Consider the following 19,422-nt stretch of genomic DNA (forward strand, 5'->3'; position numbering starts at 1 on the left):
CAACATTTTTAATTGCCCTCTTCGCTGTTAAATGTACAGCTGTTGAAACTTTTACTTTATTAACATTTCTCAAAATGTTAAGTTGCCTTGTTTGCTATTGCCAGTGCCAACAGCACAGCTGTTAGTTCTTTTGTAATTAAGTCTGTGAATGTTAACAGAAAAACATTCCGATTGCTGTTAAGACTCGAGTTCTGTTAAAAAACCGCTGTTAGTGTTATTGGCATTCAAATACCAAAAGGCGAAGGACATTGTGAATGATAACAATTTATTTTAATTAGTTAATAATTTAGTTATATATATTAAATTTATTTCAAAAATGTTAAAAATAAAGTTTAAAAATAAAGTTTGCACCACCTTGGGTTTTCTTTACATAAAACACAAAATATTTTTTTAAATTATTGTAGCTACTCAGTTTTTAAGTAAAATACTTTCATTTTGTGCAAAAACATCATCAAAAGTAGCTACTATTTTCAAAGTTAAAATTATTGCTGTTGAATTTTTTTTTTTAATATTTTATTTATTATTTGAAGGGAATTAGCTTATGGGGAAATATATTGTTGGATGCGAAAATACACAAAATGCTTAGACAACTTAGAATATTCTATAAAAATAACGTCGCATATTTTATTCATTGATTATTGTTTATCAGCTTTTTCACAATATATAGATATATTTCCAACCCAAATATCTATAAATACTTTCTGCCTTAATTGTAGCTGCTCAGTTAAGAAACGACAGTATGGAATCGCAGTGACAGCAGTCACAAAAATCACTACTTTTCTCAACACCCAGTTGGCTGTTCAAATAAATTAACGGTCATTTCCTTTGCTTTTAGCATTTCTCCTTTGTATTCTCAAATGGGCTGCAGAATTTAAGGCTCTCGTTCTATGCAGAAAATGTCTGCAAATGCATTTTAAATGCTTTGCAATTTGTATGTTAAATAAAGGCAAGCGCACAAATTGAATTGAGCGGAAGAAAATGTTGTCGATTTTTTTCGACTCCTTTCAACTTCTCCTTTAGCTATTTTGCAGGCAGCAGCCTTGCGAATAAGTCCAGCTACTTTGCCTTTTACATATGAGTTTCCCATTCCGACAGTGAGGCGAGCAAACAGCATTTTTTTTGGCTTTGCCTAAAAAAGTGAGGCATGCATAATTTATGGCTTATAAGGCTGGGAAGAGGCAGAAAGTCGAGCAAAAGATGTGACTTGACTTATCTAAGGTTTGCAGCGCAGGCACACACGCTCACACAAACAAACACACACACACAGCCACGCGCACATGCAGACCAGCAGCATTCTATTTTAGATTTTTCAACATTACAAGCCAATGCACTGATAAAAATAAGTGGTATCTTGTATTTGTTGTGGTGTCAACAGAGAGTATACAAATGATTGAAAGAGTATGCATAATGTGTCTATTATAAGATGGATTCTTATTATTCACTTATTTTAAAAATTTTAAAATATCCTGTTTAGTTTGAGAGGTTCCTTATATTATATAGCCTTGACTCTTCCTGTGCAATCATTTATCTATCTATACTAATAGACTTAAAGACTTTCCTATAAAACCCAAAATTAGAAAGCTTTGAAGAATCTTTCAAAGTATGTTCATATCTGTACGTATTCGCCATCTATGTGAGCTGAGTATTTTAATATATCGGTGTATCCAATTGAATTGAATTTTCTCTCAGTGTGGCATGGAATGAACGACTCTCGAAGCTTATCAGCTGTCTGCTTTTTTCAAATGTGTTGCATGAATATTTATGCGCATCGATATCGAACGCCTGCAAATACAAATACTCATGGGTATATAGACATACACACACATACATATATACTAAGCATACATATATATCTGTGTGTGTGTGTGTTTGTATGTAGGTGTGGTATGCGGCACATGTGTTACTCAATGCTGTGCGGCAAGCTGCTTAAAAGTCCAACATCGTGGCGTCTCGTGCTGGCATTTGAGTGCACACTATTCTGAAGAAGGCGCTGTTAACGCGGCGTATACGCAACGTGGCAGGCACTTAACGCTGCTCTGCTCTGGTCTGGTCCTCGTCGGCATGCTTTTAATAGCTGCCAATAATTTATTTATTTATTTACTTTGGCATTGCTTTTGCTGTCGACATTATTTCCGTTTGCCATGTTTTTTTTTGTTATTGCTCTTGTTATTTATATATTTTTTGGTCGAGCATTGTCATTGGGCTTAAGTTGTACGACTCAATATCATCGATATCAATAAGCCGCAGCCACGCCCATGTAAAGGAGATAAAAACCAAAACAACAGCCAACAGTTACTGACAACAACAAGAACAGTGAATCGTATTATACTTGAGCAGTTAATGTTTTCCCTCAGAGGTGGCTCTTGTTGCTGCCTTAAATGCGAGAGCCTGTTTGTGACAGACCCATTTGGTTGACAGGTATTTGAATTGCCAGCGCTGGATTCGAACGTATACACGTAGAAATCGTATTCAATACAAGTAGGTGTACAAATGGCCAACCAGCATGATGCTAGGATGGGTTTATTAGTGGCTTTAGCTCAAAATTAGGGAACTGATGGAAAACCGTACTGTGCGAAAGCAATTACAGGTAGGTAAACAAATTCCTTAGAGAATAATAATTTGTAGGCATGAGCTTTTCTAAAGGTATTTACTACATTTGTACATACAATTTAAATCTTTATTAAATATTGAAATGTAAGAAACTTTCAAATGCATTCTTTTCAAAGCCGGAGAATGGGGAAAACTTCAAACAAAAACTAGGATATGTAGAAATTTGTTATGTTTTGAAAAAAAAAATGAACAATGGAAAAAGTTGTAGCATAAAATTAAAAGAAATTCAAACGTCAAAATATGTGTTCGGCCCAAAATGAAAATACATAAGAAATAACATTACTTTTCAATTATTCTGCTAGTTTATTATGTTTCAAAATAAACACATGCTTAAATTTCTAAAAGTCTTAACCCTAAAATACCCAATCAAATGGGTTATGGCGCCAGCTTTGGTGCCTTTTTAAATTGCAATTCAATCAAAAGAAAAGCGGGCGTCGGAAAAGGCTTAAATTAAAGCCTGCCATTCATTGTTTGCATATAAAATGAAGCGATAAACTTTAACAGCAGGCTTTGTCTGTCTAGACCAAGTAAGTTGGTCGGTAATCAGTAAAAGTTGAAGCAAACTTCGCTGATCACCCACGAGCTCCATAAAAAATAAAATGTCTCGTTGCAGCACTCAGAAAAAATTGCGAAAAAATATAAAAGGTAAATGGGAAATCCACATTCAACAACAAAAAAAAGGAACACTCTTTGTCTATCAATTCAGGATTTAATAGATAATAGATCGAGTTAAGTAAGTGGAAGAAAAATCATACAATTTCAACAAAATGTCAGTATGACGATTTTATGAGGAGGGATTATTTAAATGAAGAATAAAACAAATGTTCTTCCAGCTAGAATGTAGACCCACAAACTGAATGGGAATAGTAAATGGAGCTTCAACAATTTATGAGGCTTTATTAAAGTCATTATTAAATAAAATAGTAAATTAATTGTAGCAGTTGCATGCTTGTGAATGAATTGAACTATCTATTTAATCTGAACTACATACAAGTATTTACGAACTCTTATTATTTTAATCCATACCACGATTGCAATTAAATCAACCATAGTTTATATTTATAATTTATTTATAACTTGTATATTGTATCTTGATTGAAGAATCGTCTTTTTTTGCGATAAATATTGGTACTTTGTCATTTTATGGTAAAAAACAACTTGAAATGATCATATAACTCTTATATATATAATATATAAAATATTTATAAAAACAATATCTATCTTACGACAGACTGACGAAAACAATAACTGTGGTTATAAGTTAGCCTTTTTGGTGCTGACATGAATTTAGAAATGTTTTCCCAACGGTAGAGCGACAATGTCGGAGTTTAAAGGTGAATTGAACACATTTGAAGAATTGAAAGATTGCGATCTAAAAACTAAAAATTCCCATTTGTTACAATCGCCCTAAGTTCAAGCCAAGAAATCTGCTCAAAAATAGAAATCTTTTTTAAAATGTAAGAGCGTTTTTTCTTCAGCGGCAATTATCTAGCACCTAGAACATTGATTTTTTTTGAAGTGTGTTTGCTTTGTTTTATGTTTAAAGTTTAAAATAATGGTCATACCGTTAGGTGCTGCTGCTGCGTATGTTTTCGGCTGTTGCTCGGCCTGCTGCAACATCCCTGTGATGAGCAGCAGCCATCCAAGGCCATTGCGTATTAGTCCCATGCTGATAGGTTAATAATTGTCGCCTAAGTATGTAGTATGTGCAGTTGAATTATTAAATTAAATTTGTTGTTACACTTTGCTGTTGTTTTTGTTGTTGTCACACACATACACAAATTATTGTTGTAATTATTTTAAATGGCATGAGACGCTGGCGGCGGCGGATGCGGCTGCGGCGGCATTAGCAGTAAGTAAAAATGGCAGCCCAGTGACCTGAACTGGCAGTCAAGTGGCGCCGCAAAGCAGGCAACGCTTTTCCCCTAAATGGAGCGCAAAATTGTGCGGCTTACAAAAAGAGCAACAAACAACAGTTATTTTTTACGTCTGTTGAGCAAACTTAACCCATTAGCGGCATGTTGCGCTTCAAGTTACTAAAATGATGCTTCATTATTTAAAATGTTTTTCGATGCACGTAAATTTGTGAATCAATCATTATTCTAGTACTTTTAAAACTTATTTATTTGTTATTGCTAATTTACAATTTGTAAATCAATCGTTATCGTTTATTTTTAGAATGGTGTTTTATATTTTTATGGTTATATTGGAGTTTTGTAAATCAATTGTGTTTTAATTAAATAGAAGTGTTTTTAATTATCATTATTCAGGTTTTAGTTTGGATTTTTCAACCTAAGTTTTATGAATTTATAAATTTGTTTCTAACTTGAGCGCCAAAAAGTGCGGCTTACCAAATACAAGTATCTTTTTTGCTGGCTGAGAATGCTTTAGCAATATTTAATAGCATTTTTAGCAAATTTCTTAGCTAAAATAACAAATTTAATGCTTTTGCTTTTATGCATTTTAAACCCGAATATTTGTTATTTAATTTAAAAATAAATTCCATGCGTACTAATAATATCTTAGAAATAGAATTCATCAATATATTTCCCTTTTAATTTTAAGTTTTAAATATCCTTAGACATTTTTTTTGGTTACAGAATAGTAACTATCCGAAACGATAGATTAGTTAGCCTCTCTTCTAAAGTTATTCAAATATTATTACATATTTAATATCGTTTCGATGCATACAAATTTCAGAAGTTAAAGTTTATATACTTGTATAATTTGGTTTATTGGAAATTTGCAAATCATTTGCAATGACAGCAGTCATTTGGTAAGAAAGAAAGAAAGAAATTAGTTTGTTCTCAATTTGGAAAGTACTTGGTGGCTAGCTAATGGGCATTGCAATTGCCTTTCGCATAAGTAATGAAAAGTTAATATTGAAAGGTGAGCAGCAAAAAAGTAGGTCAGAGAAAGTTATGGCCAGACCACAAGGGGGAGAACAAAAATTTGTTTGAGTTCGTTCATTAAAAGTTCGATCGCTCATAAATACGCTTAGGTAGCGAGAAGACCAAAATAAAAAGATGAATTCAATCGTTAAGATGTAGCAATTATTATATCAATGCCCAATTGATATGAAATACAATTTCTTTTAATTTTTTATCGCAACCACATAACTTATTGTCAAAAAAAGAGAGACTAGTGATATCTTATTGTTATTATTCTCTTGATTATCGATAGATTAAGTTATTAAATTACGTACTAATATTTCAACAATACAATTGTTCATTTAATTGCATTATTAATTTATATTTATTTATTTATACGCGATGTTTATACCTTTAAATATTATTTGGATATTTGGCGAATTTAATAAATATTAATTATCATTTGTTTCTCATATTTAGCAAAAAGAAATTACAAAGCCTAGACTCTTTTGGTTCTAATTGGAATATAGACATATTTGTTCATTAAATTTGTTCTTTACTTTAAAAGTTATATTCCAATTAGCATTAAAATTGCATTCTCTCTTTTAATTGTTAATTGATATTAGTTTAATAATTGCATTCATTCAATTGAAAATTTTGAATGAACTGAAAATTGTTTGCCTGCTGTTATTTATTAATTTTGAGCATTTCTGCGTTTTGCAGCAAATTAAATTATTTGTGCTGATTAATTAAAATATGTAAATGGCATTAATTAACTTTTTATTGCATTTTCTAAAGTTTTTTCTTCTCAATTGAGGACTTCATTAAATTGTCATTTAATCACAATGCAATGCTACATTTGCTTTGATTGTTTTTCTTAATTTTTCTCTTCTATTTTTTAGCACTTTTGTTGCATTTGTTGTTTGCACAATCAAATTAAAAATCCCGCCACATTTTTTGTGCATTCATTTAATGTCAATTTCTTTGCCGTGTTTATTTTGTATTATTTTTGCGAGTTATTTCATTTCAGCGGCACTTCTTTTGTCTCTCATAATCCGCTCATTGAAATGTTGCGAGTGTTGGCAAAGTGTTTGCTTTTAATTATATTTGTTTATTATCAGCGCAGATGAACAGACGGGCGTACTTAATGCACGAATACATATAAGGCCAGATAAATGTAATGTGTATTTATGTTCTTAGTTAACTTTTGCATTGCTCATTGAGAGCGTGTTAATAATTTAAATTAATAATTAATAACGCTTTAACATTGCGTGTGTGAGTTTAATGTTTGATGTTTGTTGTGTGAGAGTTTTCATAATAATTATTGAACTGCCACTCCGTTACAATTGCCACAAAGAAACATTTGCCGCACGCGCCACACTCAACTCTCTCAATGGCAATGGCCGCAAACAATGGCCATTTATGTCAAGTTCAGACCGAATGTAAACAAAAGGCCAAGGAGACGAGGCAATGCCAGAGGCACAGCTAAATTGCAGTTGGCAAATAAAATTTGCAATACAATTACGCACTATTCGCCTTAAACTAGTGCTGGCTTTAGTTTCGTTCATCCTATTATTGTTTCTGTCCTTTTTTGTGGGGTTTAGCCTGAAGAGTTTTAAGAGCGCGTAGACACAGACGCTCTCAACGCCCTTTTGCCTGCTGATGGCACAAAAGAAAAACAGACGACGACGACGACGCGCAGAAGCGTGAAAATAACAGACGCACAGACAATGCCCAACAGACAGACGGACGGACGGACGGACGGACGGACGGACGACACAAACAAAAATCCAAGGAAGACAGTACGCGACCAAAAAAGCTTGCCAAAAGCTGTGTTGCCGCCAATGGGACGCCAAAATGCCAGCGGCACGAGCCGCCAACACCAAGATTGAAGCCATATTAGCTCGGAAGTATTATTATTTGCGCGCCACACTTCACTGCCAATGCTGGCAGGCGCCGCCGAAACGCCTCAAAGCATGCCATTGATTTTTTCGTATTGCACATTTTATTTATTTTTATTAAATTTTTGCCGTTCAACAGCTGTTCTTTTTTTTGCACTTTTCCTTACTTTTGCGAAACTTTGCCAGTTATTGTGGTTTTTTTTTTTTTGTGAAACAATGAAACAGTTTTTGGTTTGTTTATAAAATACACTGCAGGCGTGCTGTTCGAGTTCGGTTTGAATTTATACGCCGCCTTTGGGCAGCTCCTGTTCTATAATTTCCTGCAACTTGTTTGCAGCACACGTCCGTTTAAATTAAAAGTTCGATGCTTACTGAGTTTTGAGCGCGTGTTCGCAAATCTTAAAAATACAAAAAAATAGCAGCAGTCAGTAGCCAGCAGTGGCAGTGGCAGCGGCATCGGTCGTCGCAGCATCAACAGCCAGCCTGCTGCGAGTCCAAACTTTTGATAAGAGCGCGCCACACGGCTGCGAGCTTTTCCTCCCAACCACTGCTCCCGACTCCAACTGAGTGAGCGAGCCATTGAGTGAGTGATTTGTGAGCAAAGCACTCAAAGCCCCTCAAATAGCGCTCAATGCCTGCACACATCTTCTGAATGGAAATAAATGGCATACGTAAACATGTTTTTTCACTGCCTGTACTGTCTATAGTTTGCAAATGCGATTCAAATTTGTGCTTTTTTCAAAATATTTGTGCGCAGTTTTTACAGTTTTTAAGTGCAATTCAAACTGCGCAGAAATTGAAAAATCACAAAAGTGACATTAACAAAGGAATGAGTATCAGCTAGTTCTTACTATCATAAAGACTTTAAGAAGAAATACAAGTTTGAAAAGATAAGCTAACTATCTACTGAGCTAGCCACTGAGCTCGTGATGAGTGCTTGCAAAGCACTTAACATTAGTTTTTTTTTATCTGATTTCACTCATGATATAATCCAATTAATAAATTTAAAAAAATATTAAAGAAGTAATTGATCAAATTATGAAATTATAATATTTTATAATTATGATTATAGGTAAAACAAAAAACATTTTCTACATCAAAATTTTAAAAAATAATTGCGATTAAAAAAAATCGCAAAGAATCGCAAGACGAGAGATAAAGATAAGAGATAAATTTAATATTAATTGAATCCTCATTAAAATTAATCGGGTTATTAATAGAAGCATTTTATGTTTAGTGAAAATACTTTAAAACAATACTTTAATACTTTAATAAATAAGCTGCATGGATATTAGCAGAGTCTACATATCAAGTTTGAAGTCCAAGCGTTCCTCCAGACAGACGGGTATGGCTATATTGATTCGTCTTGGTGCTTTTTGGGGATAGAGATGCTTCCATCTTTCTTTCATACTTTGCATAGAGCTCTAGTTAGTGTCTATTTTATAGTTGATTGGTTAAGTTTTAAATTCGAGAGTTCCGTTGCTGCAGACTGATAAGTGAAGCTCAGTTCTTAAAAAAATATATATATTTGTCATTATTGTTTGCAATAAAATGAAATCCGCAAACAGTACATACTCGTATTAGAGATATAAAAATTAAATAAGTTGTTGCTGCAGCTGCAGCGGAAATTTTAAATAAAAGCTGCCCTTGAACGTATCTGAGCACAGATAGCAGTTCTTGGGAAATTCCAAAAAAGTACACTCAGAAAAAAAATGGCTTTAAAAATTTAACTAATGGCAACTTTTACTTAGAAAGTAGATGTCTATTTTAATAAGCTATGGCATATTTTTGGCGCGTAAACAAGGGCGTGTTTAAATAAAGATGTTATTATTTCACCATATATTTTTTATTTTTGAACAAAATCTTCTTTTAGGTTTATTTAGCTTTTCCAAACTTCCAGAAAAAAAGCTTTTTTCTCTGCAAAACCTACTTCATTTGAGCTAATTTATTTTTGCTGAGAGCCATGTTTTTAAATTAGAAAACATAATACGGCGTTAATTGCTAGGACAGCCGAGTAAGGTGGTTGCGGAAGCAATTCAAAGCCGTCTAAGGTCCAAGCCTTGCTATGACATTATTAGTTGTTCATTTTCGTCATTATCATTTAATATATTGATTGCCTTATCATACGAGACACTTACAGCCTCAGTTAGTTCACAAACATTCGTTTGGCGATCAGTTGAAGTCATTTCATGAACCTTTTCTACGATTTCCTCGTTAACCACCTCCTGGCTGTTCCTCATCGAAACTACTTGAGCTCTTTAAACCAATTTTTCCCTATTGTCAGAGATTGTGAACATTTAACTTTTATTTTTATTTCTACGCAATTTTTTCCATTTAAAAATAAAAATCGAATTACACATTGATGTTCCCATTTTTTTATTTTATCCTTATAACTTTATACCTTATAATCGTTATAATAGCCAATTGCTGGTATTTATTGATCCACCCTCGAATGTAAGGAAAAAGACCGGCGTAGAGTGCTCGTCTAAATGCGTTTAGTTCATTGTAGAACAATTTATTAATAAACATTAACAAGTAATTTATATCAGCTGACACATATTATAAATATGCGCGGATTAGTGAGATAATATAATTAAAATGCATTCGTAGATAAGGCTGTTTAGTTGTGATTTCCCTTGAGAAGCTTGAAACAAAGGAAAATGATTTGTCTATCGGACAAATGCCAATATTTCTACATTCAAAGCATTCGCATCTTCGATCACAATTAATTGTAAGTGTTATATGTTTTCAATAGTCTGGAAAATTATAAGCGTGAAGCACATTAGACAAATGCGCAGCTGATAAGTCGATTTGGTCGGCGCCTAGGGTCGATGCGAGTTGATAGCTTTCTAATCAGCACTGGAATATGGCCGATGAACAACTGCCACAGCCGGCGCAGGGCAATTCCGCTTGCATCACTGCAACAAAATATATATGTAGGTCAAGTTTGTGCCGTCTGCAGCCATATAAGGAAGACGCAAATCGGAATGCAGGCTTAGCAGACAGTAGTCTGTAGCTCGAGTGCGTAAGTCGCAGTTTGCGAATCGATGATAAACTGGCGGACCAGACTGGTGACCAGACTGGTGACTGACAGAGGAAAGAAGGGCGGAGAAAAGTGCATTGCGGTCTTATCATTACAGTATGTTTTCTGGTCAGCCAGTTGGCTCACTGACCTCTCGACTTCCTCCCCACAAGCACACACTGCTGAGCAATAGTGCGAGTCAACGAACCGCCTTTGTGGCCGAACTTTTCGGCGGATAAACAAACATTTCGAAACATGGCTTATCAGCGCAGTACTTTGAACCAAAACCAACGCTAATGTCGTTGACCACAGCGGCTCTGGGTTTTTGCACTCTGTGGTCTTTTGTTTAATGTAAAGTAGTTAATAGAAAGTAAACAAATACAATTTATTACAGCTAAGAGAGACAGAGAAAGAGAAAGAGAGAAAGAGTTCTATGCTGTAATACAAAATAAATGGAAAACAGTTATTAACAGATAAGTATACGGGGAATACCTCTGTATACTTCAAATCCAGAGTCCATAGCTCTACAAACATAAAATAGCACACATTTAGAATATTTGCTGTAAAGAAACTACAGTGGACTCTATTTCTTCAAATGAAATATTTCGACAAATATCGGCATTTAAAATTTGAACAAATTTCGTTTTCCTTTCACGAGACTTTTCCGTAAAAAATTATAAAAATAAATATTCATCCACATTATTACTTTATAATAGAAAGCAGTTCAACATTATTCCACAGTGTCATAATTCTTTATATTCTACCTATTTGCATTTATTATATTTTTTTAGATTAAGCAAAATCAACATATTCATCAACATTATTACTTTACAATAGAAAACAGTTCAATATTATTCAAAAGTGTCATATTCATGTAAACTATTTATTATCTATTTATTTGTATTTTTATTATATTTATTTTGGATTAAACAAAGTCAATAAAATCATTTTAATTGATATTAATTGGCAAATAAAACTTGTAAATGTCATTTACACTAGATAAACTGTAAATTGACATTCTAGTAACGTAAATATTTTTCCAATTATATAAATTTAATAATTAAACATTTAAGCCAATATCAGCATTGTGTTGTTTATAATTTCTAATTTGTTTACATAAACACATTTATTGTATTACTTTTTAGACACATTTTTTGTTTGTTTTAATACGTAAATAACAATATTCTCATAAATTATTTTGATAACGTTGCGATTAGCAAATTCAAATAAAGGTTCAACTATTGTCGTCTACACTAACACACACACTCACACAATCACACACACACATACACACTGGCAGTGTGTCGCTGTGTGGCCGCAGTTTGAGCTTTTGGTTTAGTCTTTTCGAACTGGTTACGAGTGCGGAGCGCAGCTTTTGTTGCAAATGGCATGATGCAATGGCTTAGTTTGATTGCACTTGACTTGTTCTTACTTGCTTCAGTTTAGTTTGGTTTAGTTCTGTTTGGAGTGTCCCCCACTGTCGGTTGTAAATAAGACTCAACACTGCTTGGGTTACACAAAGTTCTTTGGCTCTCTGTGGCCCGCTCCCTAGCTCTTTGGCTGCTCAGTTCGGCTCAAGGCTGTTGTTTATGGGCTGGCAGCAAGTCGTTGTAATTATGGTTTAGCAGCTTAGTGGCTTGAACTTGATAAGCCGTTTGGACTTAAATTGCTGTCAAAGAATGGGCTTAACTTTTGCTTAAAAGTGCAGCAAAATTAAAGTGTTGCAGAGTTAAAATAAATCGTGAAACGTAGTAGTTCAAAACAAATGTAAATAAATAGAAAAAGTGAATCCTATTGTTCAGCTCTGGACACTCAAATCTGCTAATTGATTGCAATCAAAATAATAAAAGTATAAAACAAACATATATACCACATTTTGTAAAAAATATAATATAATAATATTTATATACATACGATTTATTTAGAACTAGAATGCAAGAATTTTCTTTAAAACTAAAGTACACAAAAAACAAATGGGCATCATTTAAAATATTTTTGCGCGTGAGTGTGCTTTTTAGTTAGCCCTGCCTAATATATGTGCGGCCATTGTATCATTTGTGCTTAATGGCGCTGCCTGAAAGTATGCAATGCATTTCGCAGAACTAACTCCCTTGGGCTTAAAACGAAAATATTGTTAGAAATGGCGCCAATAAGTTAAATTTAAATTTAAATTTTAGCAAAAGACAGAAAAACGAGGACTATCCAAAAAAAAGTAAATAAATGAAGCCAATTGAATGCAGTAAAGCGTGGACACGAACAACATTTAAACCAGACTGTTCTGTAAAGCAAACTGAAATTAAATGGATAGGCTAATAAAAAAAGAGAAAACCACACACACACACGCACACACTAAAAATTAAACGAAAATAAATGTGCCAGACTGTGCAGGCAGTGAACCAAAGGCTCTGGTTAGCTATTTGCCCGTTCCGTTCCGATCCGAGCCGAGCCGAGGCTCATGTCCAGCTGACACTAAATAAACAGCCAGTTGTTACTTACTCAACAACGAAGCCAAACAAACAACCAAACAAATGGCAAAACACCAAAACCAATACAAGAGCAAACACACATAAGCACACCCACATATATGCACAGAGTGCAACGGCAACTAAGTAAATGGTTAGTTCTGTGACATTTCCAAATTGAAAAACTACAAATGACTGACAACAGATTAGAGAAAGGAGCGGGCACGTAAGCCAGAAGGCAACAGCTGTGTCCATGGCGAAGGCGTCGTAAATCCAAAGGCAACACAAATGCTTGACTTTGAAAAGGGATGCACATGACAAACAAACACACGTACATATATGTGTATATATAAAAAAAATGGCGCTGGCAAAACTTACTTTGTAAGTCAACAATAGCAGCAGCAACAACAAGCAACTCGACGCGACAAGATGCGACATGGAATGCCAGGACACTGACTTTGTCTCTGTCTCGGTTCTGTTTCTGAAGCACAAACACAATTTGGTAAAGTACGAGCATTTTGTTGTAAGTGCTAGTTGCGACCACAGTGTGTTGGCCAAGGTGTTGCATAAAGTGAATTGATGTGCGCTAAACAAACGCAAAAGTCGAGCGAGCTCATTAGTGTAAAAGATGTTGCGGTTCTGCCTCTAACTCGGCCATGATGGATGTGCAGAGGAAAGTACACAAAAACATAAGATATTCAATTTAGAAAAGTACAAAGTAAACGCACTGGCCAGTCAGTGTTATTTATTTTCTCTTATTATGAGACATTAGAAATGGTTGTTTATAAAAGTGACAAATGAGAAGCATAAGCATCCATTTAATCTGGTAAACACTTTCTAAAAAGGTAAGAGTGCTTATTCCACTCTTAACTATTGATAATTGAGAGACATTCTTAATCTATTACAAATGATTTACAATCTATGCATGTCCCTGGCGTATGGATTTATTAATTTTCTTTGAAATAAACTTGAACTCACCACTTAATTTACACTCTGAGCGCAGCTCGTCACTACTGTCCCGGCAATCCGGATCTCCGTCGCAGACAAAGCGCGTGGGTATACATTCGCCACTGGAGCACTTAAATTGCTTCTCGTCGCACTGAGCTGGCAAACTTTGGGCTGGAAGGACAAATCAAATGCATATCAATTAATTAACTAGAAATTTTTGCGGTTGCCGAGGCTCTCCAGAGCCCTCTCTAGATGATAATTAAACAACGGGTCTAATACAAAATTCATAACTAAAATTTAAAGCCGAAAACTTTTGTCGTTAACAAACCAAACGGATAGTCAATGGATACGGGCTGGAGAGCGATGTTAGTTAGCTTTGACAGCCGTTAAGCCCTTTTTAATGAAAGGCAAACAAAAACTTGTAAATAATGGAGCCCAACATATTTAATTGAGGGCAAAGGGGAACCATGTGTGTGTGCGTCTCAGTCGCAAACGAAAATGTCACAAATACCCGCAAAGAAATTACAACGACAGAGACGGTGACGATGACGACAACTACGTCTGGGCCACAAACAAAAGGCAAGTTTTCTGAAATTAATAAGTGAAAATTGTGCGGTCTAAGCCAGCGAGGGTGTGTGTGTGTTGAGTGTGATATGGCGTTTATTGGGGTAGGCAAGAGCCCTGTAGTTCTATGGCTGTAAGCAGACAAGGGGAGCTTACTGCTGTGGGAAAGGTGAGGCGGGAGACATTATTGTTGGAAAGTTATATGATTACGTATGTGGAAGATCCACGTGGTCCCTAAATCCAAGTGAGATCAATAAGAGAGCGTAAACGTCTTATCCGTTTGAGTTTCTTTAATACAGTGAAGTGAGCCTGACTTAAGTGCTAGTTACAAGGCGTAAATTAATCAGCTGTTATTATACAAGTTCTTAACCCTAACATGACAGTGTTCCAACAATTATTACTGAGTCAACCATCTAGAAAAACAATTTGATGATTTAAGAGATTTTAATATATGCAAAAGAGTTAAAAATATAAATAAATTATTTAAGTTATATTTAATTTTTTATTAAATTTTCAGCATTTTATAGATATACTATATATTTGTTGTTACTCTTTATTAATGCGTCAACCATCTAGGAAAAGAATTTGGGAATTAAAGAGTTCTAAAACTTATAAATTGTGGCCTGTAAAAATTGAAAGACCATTCTTTGCCGGATTGGGTTTCATCTTCAAATCTCTATCGGACAATCGGATAAATAGAAGCGGGATAACACTTTGTCAGTGCTACGAACGTTAGGGTTTATATTCTGTGAACTCTAAAACTGTGGTCAGACATTATTGAAGCAGGCTTTGAAAAGTAAATATAAAACAATGATTTTGTTTGCAAATTATTTGCATGTCTGACCACATCTTAAAACCCACGAACGACAGGGTCTATATGCTGTGGAGTTTAATACTGCAGTCGGATATTATTAAATTAGCCTTTGTGAGCATACTTATTGGTTTTAATTGAAAGAACAAACTATTTATAGCATTCTAGGTAAATGTTTCAAATTATTCTGCAAATTATTTGCATGTCTGACCACATCTTTATTTTTTTGAAGCATTCTTATTGGTTTTAATTGAAAGAACAAACAATTTTTAGCAGCTAAATGTTAAAAATGATTGTGCAAATTATTTGCATGTCTGACCACACCTTAAAACCCACGAAGAACAGGTTCTCTTATTATTAAATTAGCTTCTTTGGAGCATTCCTATTGGTTTTAATTGAAAGAACAAGCCATTTATAACATTCTAGGTAAAAGCTTAAAAATGTTTGTGCAAATTATTTGCATGTCTGACCACAACTTAAAACATACGAGTGGCAGGGTTTATATGCTGTGGTGTTTAAAACTGCAGTCGGATATTATTAAATTAGCCTTTGTGGAGCTTTCCTATTGGTTTTAATTGAAATAACAAACAATTTATAGCAGTTAAATATTACAAATTATTGTGCAAATTATTTGCATGTCTGACCATATCTTAAAACCCACGAACAACAGGTTCTTTATTATTAAATTAGCTTCTTTGGAGCATTCCTATTGGTTTTAATTGAAAGAACAAGCCATTTATAACATTTTAGGTAAAAGCTTACAAATGTTTGTGCAAATTATTTGCATGTCTGACCACATCTTACAAGGCACGAGCGGCAGGGTCTATAGTCGCCTGAGTGTGCCTATGTGACCCTTTTCAGTGTATAGTATATAGATGTTGGCATATCAATCGGTTCTTTGACATGTTGTATGGGTAACAAATTTCTTGACACATCTGCTGCCGCCGCAGTAATGGCGGCAGCGGCACTTCCGTTTTGGGGATTTGTGGGGATTCAATGACGAAAGCGTTTCAATCGCAGCTGCGTGGGAATTCCATTGCGATTCTAAGGTGGAAGAGAGAGATACTTTCTACTCAATTAGCCGATATTGCTGGCATATGTATGTTTGCTGACGCGTGGCAAAGTCACGGCGCGCAAATTTGCTCCGATTATGCTTTAAGTGCGTTAAGTGTGAGTGTGTGTGTGTGTGTCATCTATGAATGTGTGTCTGTGTGTGTGTGTGCGTTCCATTTGCCGTTTAATTGGGCGCATTTAACACAAATTGACAATTGCTTAGGCAGCCAGCCACACGCACGAGCGCAGCCATTGGCACACGCACACATTTAATTACAAAAGCAGACATGTCAAGCATTGCCCTCAACACACACACACACACACACATGCACAGAAATATACACACACACACGCACACACCAAACACGCACAGCGCTTCATTATCATGGGAAATACACGCGCCGTTTTCGTATGCAGAGCGCATGGTGAAAGAATTTCACGTCGTTGCCATTTTTTCCCCCCAGCATACACTAGACGGAGTTATATTGCATTGCATCTAGTATTTGTAACGCCTAGAAATGACAGCCCTACGATCTGAAGTCTATGGCCATGTATACGTGTGTGTGTCTTGCAGTTTTCAAGTTAAGGAGTTAAAAGGGTTTTCCATCTGGATTAGATTCTTTATTACTTTCTAAATAAATTGAAGTACTTTTTGGTTTCAAAATCAAGCTGAACCACAATTTAAATATGTTGTTTGATTAGTAGTATTTATTGCAGTTTGAAATAAATCGGACTGCTTTATATAATGATAACATTCATAGGAATGTTCTAATAGGAACTATGAATAGGTCCATTTAAAAAAAGTGCGTAGAACTGTCTGTCCTTTTTTTGTTAAACCTTACGTTGTTGTCAATTTTAATCGGATCGGCTGCCAATTAGGGAAACCAATTGAAATAAACAGCTTTATGCATATTAGAAAGGTTTGCCAAATTTTTGGATGTTAAATAGCAGAATCAAATAAATTTGTGCTCCAAAGTCGTCAACTGAGAACTAAAGACATGGCCGATGTTGTTGATAAATATTTCTATGATCATTAGAGCGGAATTGTAAATTGTAATTCACGGTTAATATAAGTAGAACTGGCATGGAGATCAATTACTCAGCATTTCAGTTAAGAGATTAATTCAATTCATTAGTTCAACTACATATATTTCAAAAACTAATTAGATATTAGAACATTAAATAATTTTACACTAATACGGGTTTTTGAACAAATTTTGTTAGAAATTAGAAACAGTCCGTTCACTCATAAAGTGTAAAAACACACTTTATATATAATTAAGGTCTTATAACCTGAACTCTTTATTGTTAACTAATAAAAGAAACACACAAATTCAAAAGCTCATTTGTTGTACAAAATGAAAAATTGTACACTTATGCATTATAAATAATTTAAGCCTAATACTTCAGATGCAAAGCGCTGCAAAATATGTAGAAATCAACAAACAATTTCAAATTCTTTTGTAGATACAATAAATAAGATACTTTTAATTCGAAGCAGAAAAAAAAGACTATTAACTATTGGGAACACAAAACACATTTCCCCCAAATTGAATGTTCAGTGGTTTCTTATTATCAGCTCTTTGTTAAAAAAAGAAGGGTTCATTCAGAAGTGTATTCAAGTGTCGGTGTGCAAAAGCGTGTACGGTTTTTGCTTTTTTTCATTTTGCAACACGGCTCAAAGTCTCAGCGGACGTTGTCAGGTAGTTTTTGGCGTGCTCGCGAATTTTGCGCAAAACACAAAATGCAATCAGAAAAGAGGGAAAAAGTTGTAAATTAAAATTAGTTCTAAATAATTTAGTTGCAATATGCTTTAGTTGAAATATGCTTTTGCGATGCATAAAAGAATTTTGTTAATCTAATATGAAAAGAGAGCGCCAAATGGGTTTGTGTGTAATTTACAATTTATATGTAAACATTTATGCACACACACACACACACATATACATCTATACATATATATTGCAGATTGCAAAAATACACATATCTGATGTAGCTGATGTTATTATTATTATCGTTATTGTTGTCATTGTAGACAAATCTCTATGCAAATGGCCTGCAATTTGCATTTTAAGTGAGTCGTTTAGGCGCTTAATTGAAATGGTGCTACAATAAATCGAAATAAATGAATTAAGGGGGGCTTTGTGCAATACAACAACAACAACAACAACAACAAACAAAAAGTAACAGCAACAACAACAACTGCAAGAGGCATGTACTTGTAAAAAGTTCTCTGCATAAAACTCACATTTAATTCGCATTAGTCGCGGGTATTACTAGAAAATTTATGGCTGCCACATGTGCCAAATACTCGTATGAATTGCAATTGCGTCCAATCAACAGTTATGAAGAAATAATGCAAATGCAGCCGAACGATAGCAACAAGAGTTAAGGCGCTTTTATGCAAATGGTAGCTCTATATTGTCAGCCAAATAAGTCACAAGAGAGACTGCCCATCTCTATAAAACCACAAAGAAATGGGATTAAGTTGAGATAGAAACTAATTTTCAGCTCGCATTTCATTTAAGGGGGAGACAAGAAAGTGTGTAGATAAGTTTAGGATTTCCCAAAAAAAATATTTAGTTCGAAACAATCGTTAAATATATAATAAATATTTTAAAGAAAACATTGAGAGTGCAATTTGATAAATATCGTTAAAAAAAAGTTTGAAAACGTTTGATTATGAAAGATAAATATTTAAACGCAACCACAAACAATTCTTAGAAAAATATTTTGCAAATAAAGGGTTAATAAAAACCGCTGCATCTGCATTTATATATAAAATTAATATATATTAATTATATATATAAATTTAATACATATTATTATATTTAATTTGTAATACTTATGTTGGAGACTGTTGACTTTTTTGAAAATTGTGCAGCTATTGCACATAAGTATTTCCCTCATGGGACTGGCCGACCCCAGCCTAGTACACCTGCATTTCAAAATCCTGCACACCAAAGCAACATTTAACCAATAATCTAATTACTAGCAAGCTCAAAAGCCTCCAAGTTGCGGTAGACATCTATAACTAACTTTGTTTGTGCTTAAACGACTTTTGACTGTTAAGTCTGTTGTATAGTGGGTGCGAAAATTTAATTAACAATGAATCATTGTTCGCCAAACTAATACTGTAGATGATTTTAATGTTAGTTTTGGATAATAATCGAATAGCCTA

The 19,422-nt window shown here is 34.3% G+C and overlaps 1 protein-coding gene across 11 annotated transcripts in view; it reads right to left on the reverse strand.

Moving 5' to 3' along the window:
- The window catches only part of LOC115623431 (low-density lipoprotein receptor-like), a 72,779-nt gene that overhangs the window by 36,872 nt on the left and 16,485 nt on the right, over nucleotides 1–19,422 (reverse strand). For 7 of the 11 annotated variants that reach the window (XM_030517765.1, XM_030517763.1, XM_030517772.1 and 4 more), the window contains exon 3: nucleotides 13,844–13,984. In XM_030517765.1, the coding sequence (XP_030373625.1) occupies nucleotides 13,844–13,984 (141 nt within the window). Of the gene's footprint in view, nucleotides 1–4,175; nucleotides 4,498–7,548; nucleotides 7,738–13,843; nucleotides 13,985–19,422 lie in introns of those variants that run through there. The other 4 variants (XM_030517767.1, XM_030517771.1, XM_030517769.1 and 1 more) reach the window with 3 other exon arrangements.

The sequence above is a fragment of the Scaptodrosophila lebanonensis genome, unplaced genomic scaffold (assembly GCF_003285725.1).
Source record: "Scaptodrosophila lebanonensis strain 11010-0011.00,11010-0021.00 unplaced genomic scaffold, SlebRS2 tig00000053-arrow-pilon, whole genome shotgun sequence".
Taxonomy (NCBI): Eukaryota; Metazoa; Arthropoda; class Insecta; order Diptera; family Drosophilidae; genus Scaptodrosophila; species Scaptodrosophila lebanonensis.